General features: G+C 49.3%; 1 protein-coding gene across 3 annotated transcripts; it reads left to right on the forward strand.

Annotated features, from left to right (window-relative positions):
* The first annotated feature begins 1247 nt into the window (after positions 1-1247).
* Positions 1248-13763, forward strand: Su(z)2 (Suppressor of zeste 2). 3 transcript variants are annotated; one of them, XM_033378005.1, is made up of 7 exons: positions 1248-1368; positions 4729-5004; positions 5084-5177; positions 5469-5642; positions 5739-5979; positions 6189-10026; positions 11732-13763. In XM_033378005.1, the coding sequence occupies exons 2-6, from the start codon at positions 4806-4808 to the stop codon at positions 10017-10019; spliced, it is 4539 nt and encodes a 1512-aa protein (XP_033233896.1). In that variant the 5' UTR covers positions 1248-1368; positions 4729-4805; the 3' UTR covers positions 10020-10026; positions 11732-13763. The 3 variants fall into 3 exon arrangements, with proteins under 3 accessions (XP_033233896.1, XP_033233897.1, XP_033233898.1); XM_033378006.1 differs by lacking the exon at positions 1248-1368 and adding an exon at positions 2114-2414; XM_033378007.1 differs by lacking the exon at positions 1248-1368 and adding an exon at positions 2114-2302.
* The last annotated feature ends 1484 nt before the right edge of the window (positions 13764-15247 follow it).

The following is a 15247-nucleotide window of genomic DNA, read 5'->3' on the forward strand; positions in this document are numbered from 1 at the left end:
TATGCCAAAACTGATAAACAGTTTGTACAAAGCGTCACCGCTAATCACTAAAGATGATTTCAGCCCAGTACTTCCGACTGCTAATCAGCATTTATCTGTACTTGTTGTCGTATCTCCGAATATTTGGCATTGAAGTCCCGACATCAAACTTGACCACATTCCAAGTTCCTCTAATGCCTCTTTATTACGATTACTTCGTGTTACACTTTTCAACTAAATCAATGTATCTTTAGGTACTGTCACAAAGCCATTCTGAAGATACTTAAGCTAAACGAATACATCCGTCTCGGTGGCAAGGCTTTTGAGAGGGATTTGCCTGCCATGCCAGTTACGGCGGCAAGGACTTGAGGACATGACCGCCATGGATATGAGACGTCTCATCATTTATCTCTGTCAGTTGATCAAACGTGAGGTGCCTGCCAGTAGAATGTCCGCTGTTTTTCGTTGGGGCAAAGCCAAAACAGCCGTGAAACGTTCCTGTGGAACGTGCTGGAAATTATCCAAGGACATTTAGCTGCCATAATCCTTTGTAATGCAAATTTCAGATCGCGTAAGCAGTTCTTTTTCTGTGCGTTTGCCCCCTGCGGCGACCGACTGTCAAGTGAATGTAAAATCCAGTGGCGGCATCAGTTTCAGCACGCGAATGATGTCAGCCACAGATACAACGCACTTTGCATATGGCTGTGGATATGCGATATGGGCTGGGACTGGAACTGCGACTGCGACTGGGGCCAAAACAGGTTCAACAGATTTAACAAAATGAAATGCCCAACGGCGCTGCGATATGGGGACATGGCCAAAACGAGCGAAAAAAAAAGATGAAGCAACAGCGAAACAAGCATTTTTGCGTTAATTATAAACGTCAAGGCCTTAGAGGCCCCAACGCGTTAATCTCTCATTTGACGGGAGTCGAATTCAATTAAAAACACCACCCACACACTCTCGCGGAATCGGGAACGAACGGAACGATGTACGGTGTATAGCACCCCAAAAAATCAAGTTCTCCACTGCCTCGTCTCTCTCTCTCACTCGTAACTACGCTGCACACAAATACACACACCCACTCGCGAGCTCGGGCAGCCAATCAAGCAGCAGCAACGACAAGGACCGCACCGAATGGCGAGAGATAGCAACATCGATCCATCTCGCTCTGGTCGCTCTCTCTGAGCTTGCGCTGAACATCGTCGAGGCGAACGAAAACGCGGCCCGAAACGAAACGAAACGAACGAAAACGGTTCAAAGCGCCAGCAGGTCTATCTGTATCTCAGTCTTTTCAGACTTTTCGTGGCGTGCACTCTGTAAGCGAGAAATACGGGAGAATACTACACGCGTCACAGCGAGAAGGGACAGAGCGAGACGGACGGAGAGGTATGGAGAGCGAGCAGAAAAATCTCTGTCTGAGGATGGTTGGGTTGGAAAAAAGAGCGTGTATGAGAAATCGATAAGAGCCAGCAGCTGAAGTGGAAGAAGAAGCAGCGCTGTTTATGCCGCTGCTTGTTGGGTGTGTGCGTCCGTGTGGTTTGTGTGTGTGCGTGTGTGTGTGAATACGGATTTCCATTTAGTGTAAATCGATTAGAAAAGCGCGTAAAAACTGATTCGACACTCGGCCGGGAAAACTCTCCTCTAGCTCGAGAGGATACTCAATTTGCGTCGCAGTTTCCCTCAGTACGGGCGGAAAAGTAAGCCAAGTGGAAATGGGAAAAATAACAACAACGAAACTCATTTCTAATCGGAAAATTTCACTTTACGCCGAAAAAGTGTGCAGTGTCAGTGTATTGGTGAACATTTTGTAAACACACGTACACGTGACCAGTGCATACGCGTGTGTGTGTGTGAGTGTCGTATGGGAATTTCGTCGCGCGGCGAAAAGCGGTTAGTAAAAACGGCTTGATTGCGGCGAAATTGCGCGCGCGCAAAAGTAGAAAGTTTGCCGCCAGGTCTCTCTCTCTCTCTCCCATCCACTCCCACTCGGAATTCGTCGCCGCAGCTCTCTCGCCGCGGCGAGTGTTTCTAGAAATTTGTGTCGTCTCAATCTCGAATACAAATACACGCACATGTCGGTGTCTCGTTTTTCGCCGCGTGCGCTCTTTCGGGCGTTCGTAATTGCGGCGAGTACGAGAGCGAGTACACACGAAGCGTACGAATCTGAGACCGCGATTTAGTGTGTGCCGCACGTAGCATTTGAATTTCGTCGTGCAATGCTTTTAGTTTGTCTTCGTGCCCCAAGAAACGCTATACAAGGCAGCAGTGCTGCCGTTTCCATCTGAAATTGTTTGACGCGCTTTATTTTACCTTTTTCTGAGTGAGTTTCGTTCGCTTGTCGGTGTCGTCGTCGTCGTCGTCGTCGTCGTCGCTTCGTTTTTTCGTTTTCGTACATTCGGGCAAGAGCTTGTTGCGTATGCTGCTCCACATATGTGAGTGTGTGTGTGCGTGTGCCTGAGTAGCAGTAGCAACCACCACCCTGCGGGCGGGTCGGTGGGTGTCGTCCCGTACCGGCGCTTGTCGTAACTTTTGTTATTATTGTTGCCGCTGTCGGTGTCGCTGCCTCTGCTGGCGTTTGTTCAAGCTGTGACCATTTCGTCACTGTCACTGTCACTGTATGTGTGCGTTTTTGTGTGTGTATTTGTGTGCCGTAGTGCGCGCCTTTTACGAAATTGCGGCGTATAAACAAAAAGCGTGGACAAAAACGTCACACTGTCGACGTCATCAATACGAAACGTTATCAAAGGCCATTCGGCCAGCAATGGGTGGCATTTTAACGAGCACTTATCCTCTCACGCCTTTCCACAGCTGAGTGGGCGGGCCCACGGGCGTGTGGGCGTGGGCGCCCACACTTTGTAATCAACAGAAGCAGCGGCAGAAGCAGAGCAGCGGCAGCATCACCATCTTCATATTCTATTTTTCCACCTCTTTGCGCCCACTTTTCAGCTCTGGCTTATTTCTAGTTTCTTGAGCTTTTGTTTTTGTTTGGGTTTTTTGTTTTGCTAGCTCAGCCTTCTCCTCTCCCCTGCTTTTGCCCATTTCTTACTATTCTTCATCTCCTCTCCTCGGTCGTGTCTCTGTGTTGTCATTTTGCCTGCTGACAACTACAGCTACAACTATTTCGGTCTTCCCTTCACAAAAGCCCCAGCTTTCGTGCCAGTTTCGCGTGAGGCAGCAACCAGTAACGAAACTGAAACGAGGCAAGAGGCGAAAGGCGAAAGGCAGCGGAGACAAAAAATGGATGAAGCTGATGCGACTACTGGCTGCCCTTTGGGGTGGCAGAAGCTCAGAATAAAGACTGGGTGGAAAAATATGTAGATCCGAACAAAAAAGGGTTTGATAAAAGGAAAACAAAACTTTACTGGAATAGAAGTCTGGGAAAACATCTACCAGAAGGTGGATGGTCTACTGTAACACACATTTAATAACAATATTAGACAGATAACTGCAAAAATATGCTCTTGGAGAAACTTTTGAAATATTTTATACACTCAGATAGCACTTAAGGATAGTCTAAATAGAAGGAAAATATTTTATGGATACACGAAACGTCAAAAGTTTGATATATTCATGGTTAAGGCTATGCAAATGAATAGGTAACATATATTATAGACCCAAATATTATTTTAAAACCCTTTAGGATAGTTTGAAGCAGCATATTACTAGGATTATACTATTTGGTAGACTCAAATTTAAGGTGAAATAGCTTTTTTTTAAAACATTATTTGGCTTGACAGATCATAGAAGCATCTAGAAATCCTCTGGTTTCCAGAGAATCCCAGAGATTCTCTATAGTAGCATGAGTTGTTCCCCAAAACAACCTGCTGAACTTTGCCCTGCCACCTTCCGCCTTTCCCGCATCATCATTATCGCCATCACCATCAACGTAGTAGTCATCATTGTAATAATGATGGAAATTCTGTTGCCTACTGACTCTCTTGAGTCTGTGTGGGGCACAAAAGCGTAATTTTCGTAGTTTTATTCGCTTGCACGGCAACATCCAGTGCCAGGAGGAGTGCTGGGGGCACTAGGGTTCAGGGGGGGAGGTAGGCTAAAACTAGCTTCAAGTACACCGTCGAGTGCACATCGTTTTCTGTGTCTGTGTCTCTGCCTAGCTGTGTGTGTGTGTGTGTGTGTGCTTCTCTCGGGTGATACTCTCTCGGTAGGTGCCCTCTGTGGCACGAAGGGCGTCGCTTGTGCGCCCGAAACACTACAGACCCTGCCCCCCCTGGCCACCAGGCCCCCTACCCTATAGAGTTGCTACTTTTGTACTCTTTTTGCTTTATCCATATTTTTGTTTTCATCATTGTTCCGATTCATGGATATGGATGGCTGCCTTACTAGTCTAAAGTTTTCCGTTTTGTGTCTAGTTTTCACTGTGTGTGTGTGTGTGTTGCTGCTGCTGCTGCTGACGTTGCCGTATCTTTGAGGCCAGATACAGATACATAGTTGATGATGTATCTCTCTCTGTGGCTTTGTCGCTGCCGTTGACGGGCGACAACCACAAAGATGTTGACGATGATGGGCGAATGGTGATGTGATGATGGGTCTTTGCTCAATCTTGTCTTTCTCACAGTTATGGGTTTCCCCCTTTCCACCTGCCCCGTCGCTCTTGTCACCGTTGTGAGGTCGAGGCTCGCTCGTTTTGGCCATCATTAGTGGGGTGCACGAGCACGGACCAACAGTTTATTATCCATAACTTGGATAAAACTCCCCCCTAAACCTGAACTGCTTTCTTTATTGCAGGACATGCTTGCCGCTTGAGTGTGGACCAAAAAGAGAGGCTAACTAAAACACACACTTCCGGCAGGAGGAGGAGGAGAATGCATCTCCAAACCACGCACAAAACGATTCAACCCGAGGCCAGACCAGCTATGGATTCCACAATCTCCACGGCCTCCAGTTCCACGGCAACTGCTGCCCCACACTGCGATGTGCGGCAGTTTCATGGATTGATCACCTGTGGCCTCTGCCAGGGCTACATGATCGATCCCACCACAGTGGACTATTGCTATCACACATGTAAGTAGTCTCCCCCTCCGTCTGGGGTTGTCCTTTTGCCAGGATATCCCCAAATGAAACCAAACCCTCTCCTTCACAGATTGCCGCAGTTGCATCTTGAAGCATCTGCTGCGAGTCGCCTATTGCCCGCAGTGCAAGGCCAGCGGCAAGGAGATCAGCGAGATCAATCTCAGGTAGGTCCATCATCCATTCCATCCATCCACTTTACAGGAATCTACATGAGTACAGAGTTCCACAAAGATTAGCGTTTTTGGTTCCTTAATAGTATATTCCCTAGAATTTTAAAGATTTCTATAAGATGGAAGATGGAAGATATTTGAGATATATATAAGATATATGTACATAGGTCGTAGAACAAGTTATACCAGGAAAAAGGCCATGCTTTCAAAGCTTTCTAGTTCCCTTTTACATGAAACCCTCAGTTTAGAGCGACCCAAAGACCAATGCCCACATTTCCCTTCCAGATCGGACGACACATTGCGATCTCTGATCTATAAGCTGGTGCCGGGTCTGTATAGACGGGCGTGCGATCAGCTGGCCGAATTCACAGAGCAGCATCGGGTACTGTTCGATGCGGACGACGAGCAGCCCGAGCCAGAGCCGGAGCCGGAGTTCTTTACATCGTCGGATCTTATGAGGTGAGAAGGGTTAAAAAAGACGGAAGGGAAAGGAAAAGCCAGTCCAAGGGATCCAGGGTATTAATGCCATCCAATTTTCGCTTGTCTTTCGTGCAGTCTCTCCCTGGAATACCATCCGGCGATGCTGGAGAAGTGCACGGCGGGCGAGGTGCCGCCGGTTATCTACCTGCAGTGCCCCGCCGGACTGAACGTGGAGCTGCTGCGGCGTTTCCTCTGCTCCAAGTACAACATCGATGCGGAGAACAAGCTGATCGAGGTGGAGGTGACCTACGAGGACGAGGTGCTGCCCTCCAACTTCACTCTGATGGACGTGGGCTATTGCTACAAGTGGACTGGGGTAAGTGTCGTCATCCTCTACTCTCTGCGATTATGGGGCGGTGTCTATTGTCGCTTTTTGTGGCTTTTCCAACTACCGGAAAATTCGGATGAAGCGGGAAGAGGGGCAGGGGGAAACCGAATCCAATTGTGCCACCAGATTAACGTTCAATGTCCATTTTCCAACCCCATTTTCCCACATTCCTTCCATCCACTGTCCACCCCCTGCAGCTTGCCCCGATGGCCTTCTGCTACCGGATTATGGTGTACGAGAGCGAGCGAGCAAAAAACGACGAGAACAATCTGTCGAAGATTAATAACCAAGACGTGGACAATGTGCAGAAGGTGCGTCGCTCTAAGGGCGGGAAGTCGGTGACCTTCGCGGAGGACCTCGAGTCCGAGCTGGACTCGGCTGTGGTGTCGTCGGGGTCACCACGTGCCAAGGGACGCAGCAACAAGTCCTCGAAGCTGTCACCGCCCCCGAAGACCAAGCGCCTGGCGACGGCCAAGCGAGAGCTCGAGGACAGCTCCAGCTCCAGCTCGGTGAGCAGCTTCAAGAGTCTCCGGAGCAACGACATGCGCTACAGCGACTATGCCGTGGCCCGCGTCAAAAGCGAGCCGGAGCCGGAACCGGATGCGGCCGCCGAGCAGCCACGAGAATCGTCCGCCCTGCCCCCACACATGAACATCGTGGTCAGCATTCCGCCCTCGCAGCTCAGCCGCTACGGCGACGAGGGGGACTTTGAGCTGAAGACGGCCAACAAGAAGGGGAACCTGCCTAAGCTGAAGATCGAGCTCAACAGCATGAGGAGCAAGCTGTCCATGCCGTTGTCGGCGGAGCCTCGCCTCGAGGACACCACTCAGTGCTCGGTGCAGCAGCTCGACCTGGAGACCTACGCGAAGAACATCGGCCTCAAGCCCATTGAGCCCGCCCATTCCGCCCCAGCGGTGGCCCCAGCGGACAGTAAATACAGTCCGAATGCCTCGCCCATGTCCTCGTGCTCCACATCCACCAACGGCTCAGGGTCCGGTTCGAATGGCCTGGGCACGACAGATGCCAACACCTTCATCTCCACCTCTAACTCCACCTCGGGCTCTGGCTCGGGCTCCCATCGCAAGCGCAAGAAGAAGCACTCCAAGGAGCCGAAGGACGCGAACGGAAAGAGAAAGAAGCTGCACGCGGAGATCTCCTCGCAGACCGACGGCAAGATGAAGGTGAAGATCACCTCCAATCCCACCACCAACCACAAGGCGCACAAGCTTGACCTGAAGCGATCCCACTCCCTGGCTGGCGGCGAACTGGGCCTCGGCTCCGCCATCTCCCTCTCCCACCTGAAGTTGGACGAGACGACAGACAGAGGCGCCACCAGCGACGTGCTCAATCGGACGCTCGGCGAGGAGTCGCGCAGCATCAGCAGCCTCATGACCGGCGCTCCCACGCCGCCGCCCACGCCCACAGCGGAAACGGAAGTGACCAAGATGGCGCTGGTGGCCAAGGAACTCTCGCTGCCGGCATCGCCTCCGCTGCCGCCCAGCCTCTTCAAGGCCTTCACCCCAGCCCCATCCCCAGCAGCAAATCCAACCCCAGCTCCAACCCCACTCACCCCGCCGACGACTGCTGCTCCGGCGCCAAAGCCCAAGCAGCAGCAACAGCAGCAGACGCTGCAGCAGCAACCGGCGAAGGGTGCCACGAAGCCGCCGCTGAGCAACAACAACAACCGGAAGCAGGCCCAGGTGTCGGCCCCCGGTGGACACTTTGTGGTGCCCCAGCCACCGACGCACGCCAATCGCAACATGTACCACATGCAGCGCTACCTCTCGACCCCCAGCTCCATCGCCAGTTCGGCCAACAAGCAGCCAAAGCGCTCGGTGTCCGTGGACGAGACCCTGGCCGGCGGCCAGGCCAAGCAGGCGCGTCTGCAGCAGGTCCAGGCGATGGCCAGCTACGCGGCCCGCTTCCAGATGCAGGCCAACGGCAACATGCCCAAGGTGCCCGCCGCCTCCTACCAGCCCAATCCCGCCCAGATGCGCCTCTACGGCCCGGAGATGGCCAAACAGCAGGCCCTGCCCGTGCACTGTCCGGCCAGCATAAGCATGTCGCTGCCCAGCGCCACCCTCAGCAGTGGCTCGGTGACCATCACCCCCCGCGGGCGACCCAGTCAGCAATTGGCCTCCTACTCCTTCCCAGAGCCACCCAGCCACGTGCCCGCCCTGGAGATTGTGCGCTTGGGACCCAACAAGCCGGCTGTGGCCAAACAGCCGCCCGCGATGATGACTGGCGGCCGCATAATGGGACCACCGGCGGCTCTGCCCAAGCAGAACCAGAACCAGGCCCAGAGCCAGGCCAAGGGCCAGGCCAAGAGGGCTGTCCAGTCGCCGCCAATGCCCATGCCGATGCCCATGCCGATGCCGATGCCAATGCCGATCCCGGCGATTGTCAAGTCGCCGCCGCTGTCAGTGGCGCTGAGTGGGCAACGTGGCAGCCACAACTACAGCCACAACCACAAGAGCAGCAGCAACAAGAACAACAATGCGGCTTATCGCACATCTCCGCCTGCATTAATAAATCTGCGCAACACCGTTCCACTCTCGTTTCCATCAAAGTCAAGCGCAAAGGCAGACGCCAATTCAAAGAAATCCCCGCCAGCTGCAGCGGCAACTGGAGGTGGTTCGACGACGGGCAGCAGCAGCAGCAACAACAGCAACAGCAACAACAGCAGCAGCAGCAGTCAAAGCAAAACCAATGGCACCGCTGCATTGGATCCATCGAAAACGGGTTTGCGCGAATTTCGACCGCCGTTTGGCACTGCGCTGCCAGCAGCAGCCACAACTACAGCCATGACAACGGCCCCAGCGATTGCGGCAGCAGCAGCATTAGCCAAGGATGCCGACATACTTGATTTATCAGCGAACCCGGGTCGCAGCAGCCACAACAACAGCAGCACCACAACCACAAAATTGGCTGGGACAAACAGGGCGCCCACATCCACATCACCGCCTGCTGGCAACATCAGCACCACGAGCAGCAGCAACATCAACAGCAGCAGCAGCAGCAGCAGCAGCAGCAACAGCCTGGAGGCAGCCTTAAACAAAATCAAACAGAACATATCCGCCAACAGCAACGGCAATGGAGGAGGATTAACCTCTGGGGCAGCGTCAACAACAGCCACGGGAAACGGCACCACCACTACCAGCAGCAGCAGCAGCGGCAGCAGCAGCAGCAGCAGTGGCACAGCCACTGGCACTGGTACTGGCGATGATCTACAGAATCTGCATTTGCTCTCCGAATCGGCGACGGCGCGCGAGAAGATCTCGATAAAGTCGGGCGGCAGCAACATCTTCGAGAACAAGCCAAAGAATGGGAATGCAGTGGTGCGGCCCCAGAATGCCTCAGTGCGGAGCATACCCAATCCATCCGCACTGGCCTTTCGCAATCAGACAACGCTTCCAGCAGCAGCAGCAGCAGCAGCGGCAGCAGCATCTCTGGCCAGTGCAATCACCAAACCCCTGACGGTGAAGGCCGAGGAGAAGCCCAAGATGTCAACCACCGCGCCGGGCCTGCTCAGTCCCACTGGCAGCAATGGCAGCAGCCACAGCAGCTCTGGATGCAGTGCAGCCACCTCGCCGCGTGCCCTCACCAAGAAACCGACGACGATCGATCAAGTGGCGGCCAATTTGAATATTCGTGCCGAGGCCAAAGCCGCTGCCCTGGCCGAGGAGGCTCCCCTGGTGCTCACCTCCAGCTCGGCCAAGTCCCCGGAGCTGGCCAAGACGACAGCGGTGGCTACAGTGCCGGCAACAGCAACAGCAACAGTCCCAGATCCAGCCCCAGCCGCAGTCCAGCCCGAAATCGCAATCGGCCCGAAGTCAGAGCCGGCCAAGGAGACGGCAATCACCGTCCCGGCCCCCAAGGAGACGGCAATCACCGTCTCTGCGGCCAGCACTCTCCTGTCCCTGCCCGCCCCAGCGGCGGGCATCGTCAGCCAGTCCGAGGCCCTGCCCAAGCCGCCCGTACAGATCGCCGCCACTGACACCCTGGCACCGGTGGCGAGTTCCGCTTAGTCACAAGGTGAGTGCCCCAGCAGAACTTTTAATTGCATTTAGCTATGTACTAGTAAATAATGATGTTCATTTCCAAAATGAGTGGAGTTTTCATTGGGCCTAACACTTTTCCTTTGTCCTCTGATATGCCTCGAGGTATTACCATAAGTGATACTCCCATAAGTTCTCTTATTTTTTTGCAGAATTTTGATCCTATTATGTTTTTCTTGAGTTTACATTTGCAATTTCCTATCCTTAATTCTTTTGATCTCTTCGATGTTTCTTGGAAAGCCCCTCTTAAAGCTGTTATCGATACAAACTGAATGAAAGATCTGTCTTATTTCGACTATTTTAAGTGGTTCGCTGAGGTTACATTTAGTTACTTTGATTGCAAACACCACTCCAACCATTTATTCGTTAGTATTGCTCAGATTTCCGAGTTCTAAATAAGACTGTATTGGATCCACTATTCGTTCTTTTGATATGAAAGGTTTTTCAATCGATTTTGTTTTTGGTTTCTAGTGATTTCCCTCGAATCTTCCAGTCGTTTCCCATCGATGCTTTTCTTCTTGTTTTTAAAAGTTCTTTATTTACTACCTATTCCGGTACTATGCATCGTAAAGTAATATAATCCTATCTTTTCATGCTAGATTTCCCCTAAATCACGGTTACCCTTGAGCACCTATTTTTATAAATTCCTATCCTTCGATAGTTTTTGTCGATGCTTGATTTTCTTCAAACCGATCTCCCCTATATTTTTTATGATTTCTTCTGGAGGCCTGATTTGATCTCACTCCATCAATCTGATTGATTGGTTACCAAAGTCGGGTTCCGTCCGTATAATAAGGTATGACTTTTGGACGCTTCTTTCTTCAACGCGGAAGAAAGAACCAGCTCTAACCAACTTTTTTCTATTTCCCTTATGAGTTGGCTATAATTTTGTACGTTTTGGCGCATTTCCCACACATAATGGAATGGAATGGAATAGAGACTCGAATTATACAAATTACGTTTCGTGTTTTGCGTTTTTCTCTCTTCCTATTTTTCCGGTCTGCTCCTCCACCTCCGCCTTTGCTGTTCGCTTGGCTTTTCTCAAGTAGTCATTATACACAAATAATGTGAGTGAGTGTCTTCTTCTACTTGCTCTCTCTCTCTCTCTCTCTCTTACTCTTTTACTGTTTTCCTCTCGCGTACTACTTCCTCTGCTCGCTCAGTCTGTCGTCTCGTCTCTGTCGTTCGTCATTCGGCAACGCGGTCGTGGTCGGTCATTCATACGAACTCTACTTTGCTTTTATTTTGTGCCGTTAGAAGGCATTTCAGTTTTGCTTTCATACACTTCTTTAGGGTATTTATATTTTTGGTTGGACGCTTGACCCCATATAGTACATATATTGCACTTAGCCTTGATTTTGCTGCAAAAAGTAGATGCTATTTTAAGGGAACTCCATCGTATAACTCCCAGAAAATACTATAGATTTAAATGTTAGATACTAACAAATAGCTGGCTACAATTATCGGCTGTCCAGAGACACAATAAATCTGTAAGGGTATTTAGATACTTGCTAGCCTTCCTCTTTTCTTTCCCCTGTTTCGTATTCTTTTGGCTATTCGGCTATTCCATTGGCCTTTTAATGAACATCATTACATCATTTTGTATTTTCACCCATTCAAAGGCGAATAGCATTTTCATTCATTCTGGTTTCTTCTATCTTCTTCTGGTTCTTTCCTTGCAGCTTTTCTGTGGCTGTGCGGAACGCAAATGTATCTCGTGGCGCCGCTGGAGAACCTACAAAACAACAACAGCAGCAATGACAACAACTGAGAGACAGACAACACCTGTCGTCTGACCTCGCTCCCGAAGAAAAGTGCAATTCGTATGAAATCAGTTAACTTGAAATGGACGAGATTCGTAAGCCTTAAAATCGACCCGGAATACCCTCAATAGAAAGCAATATACGCAATGTACGTGTAGAATAGATTAGAGACCAAACCGTATCGTTCTCAAAGCCAAGAAAATATTTTGCAATTGTATTTGGGATACCACTAAATATTCGATAAAAGGCAGGCCACAAAAATGTTAAAAATATATCGTACAAAAAATTAATCAAATATATGTACATAAATATTAACAAAAAACAAAGAAAGAAAGAACAAGTTAGGCACAAAGCAGCAACGAATTAATTATTAGAAATATCAGTAAAAAAAAACCTGAGATAAGACGATTTTGATCGTTTGATCTTCGTTTTTGCTTTTTTTTTTTTTTTGTTTGGAGCAAGGGAGAAAGTCCAAGCAGCACCGAAACCCGAATAGAACCCTAGAGTAGAGAGGCGATAGAGACTTTTTTTTTTGTTTAAAATAGGATTATATGTAGAATTCCGATGCCTGATAGGCGCCCGAATGTTAGGAGCAGCGTAATCGCATCAAGAATATTTGATTATGACCCCCCCACCACCTCTCACACTTGCCACTTGCCACCAGTGCGACGTGGAGAATGTGCTCCGAAGTGTGAAGTTGTGGTTTTGGTGGTGGAGTCAAAATAAAGTGCTGCCGGGTGGATAGAAGAGCAGAGCAGAGACCATAAAGAAGATGAAGAGAAACACACATGCACAAACCCACACACACACACACACACTCACATCGATAACCGATACATACTCACGTTCTTCAACGAGGCGATAAAATTTTAACGATTTTGCGCCGCTTTGAGCGAGCGTGTCGGGCATAAAGATACAAAACAATACTACACTATATACATATAAGCAAATCAAACAAACAAAACGGAATAATGCAAATAACAGACCCACACACAGGCGCACACATACCTACATATGTATACATATGTATATGTAGATGCGCGTATATCTTGTAGATACTTTTTTCGTATTACGTTTAATTGCAGCACGAACTTTGTACATAAATTTCAAATCGAATCGAAATGATTCGTGGCAAAGCGAAATGGAAACACAACATACCTACCACACGGCACATGAAAATAAATTTGGATTTTTTTTTTATAGAGCTTTGACCAAATAAAACCCTATTCAGATATGATATTATACTCTTATATTTACGATATTCATAGACTTGAAAGAAAAGGCTTTAGGTTTTCATACTTTCCCTCTACCCTTTTCCACGTTTAGCTGATATTTTGTTTTGTTATTCATATCGTATGTACATATTTTACAGAGAGAAAAAAAAGTATAAAAATTACTAGGGAGAAAATGTATGAGTATCTTACGGGAATAGCTGGATTACGTAGAATGGTGTCCACAACAGAGAAAGACGGACAGACAGAAAGAGAGAGATATCAACCTACCCCTTGATTCAACCACCCTCGGCATTTACAGCATCCCATCCCTCGTGATCGGCCCGAAATTAACATAATTTCCAGGCAATCAAACAAATTGAAAAGCCTCAGATCCAGCTATTCCAAAACTTTGTCTCGACTCCAGATTGTTGTATATTTATTATTTATTCCTATTATTGAGATATATATTCGAACTTCGAAGGCTTTGGTCCGACATCCGATCGGATCTCTTGACTTTTGTAAGCTTGATATTGTACTGTTCGGAAACCCTAACTAAATAAAGAAACCTATTAACATATGTACGAATATATAGTATATAGTATGTATATGTAGCATATAGCTCTGATTGTACGCACTCTTGTATGAAATATTGTTAGACCACACTCGAAATGTAATCCACAGACACTCTAAGTTAATTCTAGCTGATTTTCAAAAACAATAAAATCATCAAAATGAAACACCCTGTTTGCGAATGGGATATACTTTTATGGATATGATGTGGCTGTGGCAGAGATAAATCAGAGCGATGCGTCGGCGGCGACAGAAGGTGTCGGCCCCCCAGTCGAAGGAAGTGGGATCAGGTTACAGCCCCGACTCCCCGCTCCTTTTCACCCCTCGTCTACTTGTTGTTGGCACTGCAGATTTCAACGCTTTTCATGCCTCACAGGAGGAGGGGGAGGAGCGAGCTGCCACTCCAAGCATAAGAGGGGAGCACCAAGGAGAAGGAGTTGGGCGGACACTTGCCGGAAACATATGGCAGCACGCTAAAACCAAACCCCCATTGTCGTTCTGGTTGTCGTTGTCCATGCCCTTCGCCCCGACACACTCCCCCACAAAAGCCGCAGAGCCGCAGAGCCGCAGCCACATAACGGGGCATGGGCCACGTGCCAGCGGCGGCCCGGCAGCGTAACCTTCTGCAAGGGCGATTGCTGTGACAGCACGAGGACGTGCACAAGGACGAAGCCGAGTAAACGATTGCCGAGCGAGCCCGCCCGCTCGCCGAAGCTTCTGTGGGTGGCAGGGCCTGCCAGCGCGTTGCGGCCATGTGTATAGTATATCATCCAACGGTAAGTGTGTGTTTCTGCCCCAGAGATGACAGCGTGACAAAGCTGTCATGTCAGGAGCCCAAGGGATTAGCGGGAAATTAAACTATCATATCGTAAGTACATATATCGGAATTGGCCAAAATAACACCTGTGTTTCCATGTCTTAGCACAAGGAATACATTACTCATCAAGGGATAGCTCTAGAGCCCTTGTAGCCCCTTCTTTAAAACCGTATGATATAGAATCTGGAATTTAATGATGTCTAAACAGTTCCAAGCTTCAAGAACTCAGGGAAATATTAGTGATTCTGAACCTTGAATGAATGAATGTTATTTTATCATAGTATTTCATCATATTGTGATCTTTCCCACCTGAACTTAAATCGAGCACTCACGAGAAGCTCGCTCGTGTCACGCTGCCATCACTGTTTGTGCAACTTGTTGTTTTATTTGCTTGTCGTACTTTTATTAAAAACGAACGCTACTTAATCAGCAGCAAAATGTCGCACTTTGCTGCGCACACACCCACAGTCACAGCTACAGCCACGTCTCCCCATCAATCCGTAGAGTCCGTACTGCGAAGAGGCGACTCAGGGGGAGAGAGAGAGAGAGCTTGAAAGAGAGAGAGAGTTGGGCAGGAGGAAGGCAGACGCCGTTTGCGTTTGACTTTTTGCTGTCGTTGCAAAAACAGACTTATCGGCTTTTGTTTTTATTTCTGTTGCTTTTACTAGAAAGAGAGAGAAAGAAAGCTTTGCCCCATCCGGCCACCAGTTTGGCATGTGCTGCCTCCCTGCCAGACCCCACCCCACCCCACCGCACCGCAACACCCCGTGCAAGGCCTGCGCTCCGCTCTTCTGATAAATAGCATTTAAGTATTAGTGTTGCCGCTGCCTTTGT

This window comes from Drosophila pseudoobscura, chromosome 3, assembly GCF_009870125.1.
Source record: "Drosophila pseudoobscura strain MV-25-SWS-2005 chromosome 3, UCI_Dpse_MV25, whole genome shotgun sequence".
Taxonomy (NCBI): domain Eukaryota; kingdom Metazoa; phylum Arthropoda; class Insecta; order Diptera; family Drosophilidae; genus Drosophila; species Drosophila pseudoobscura.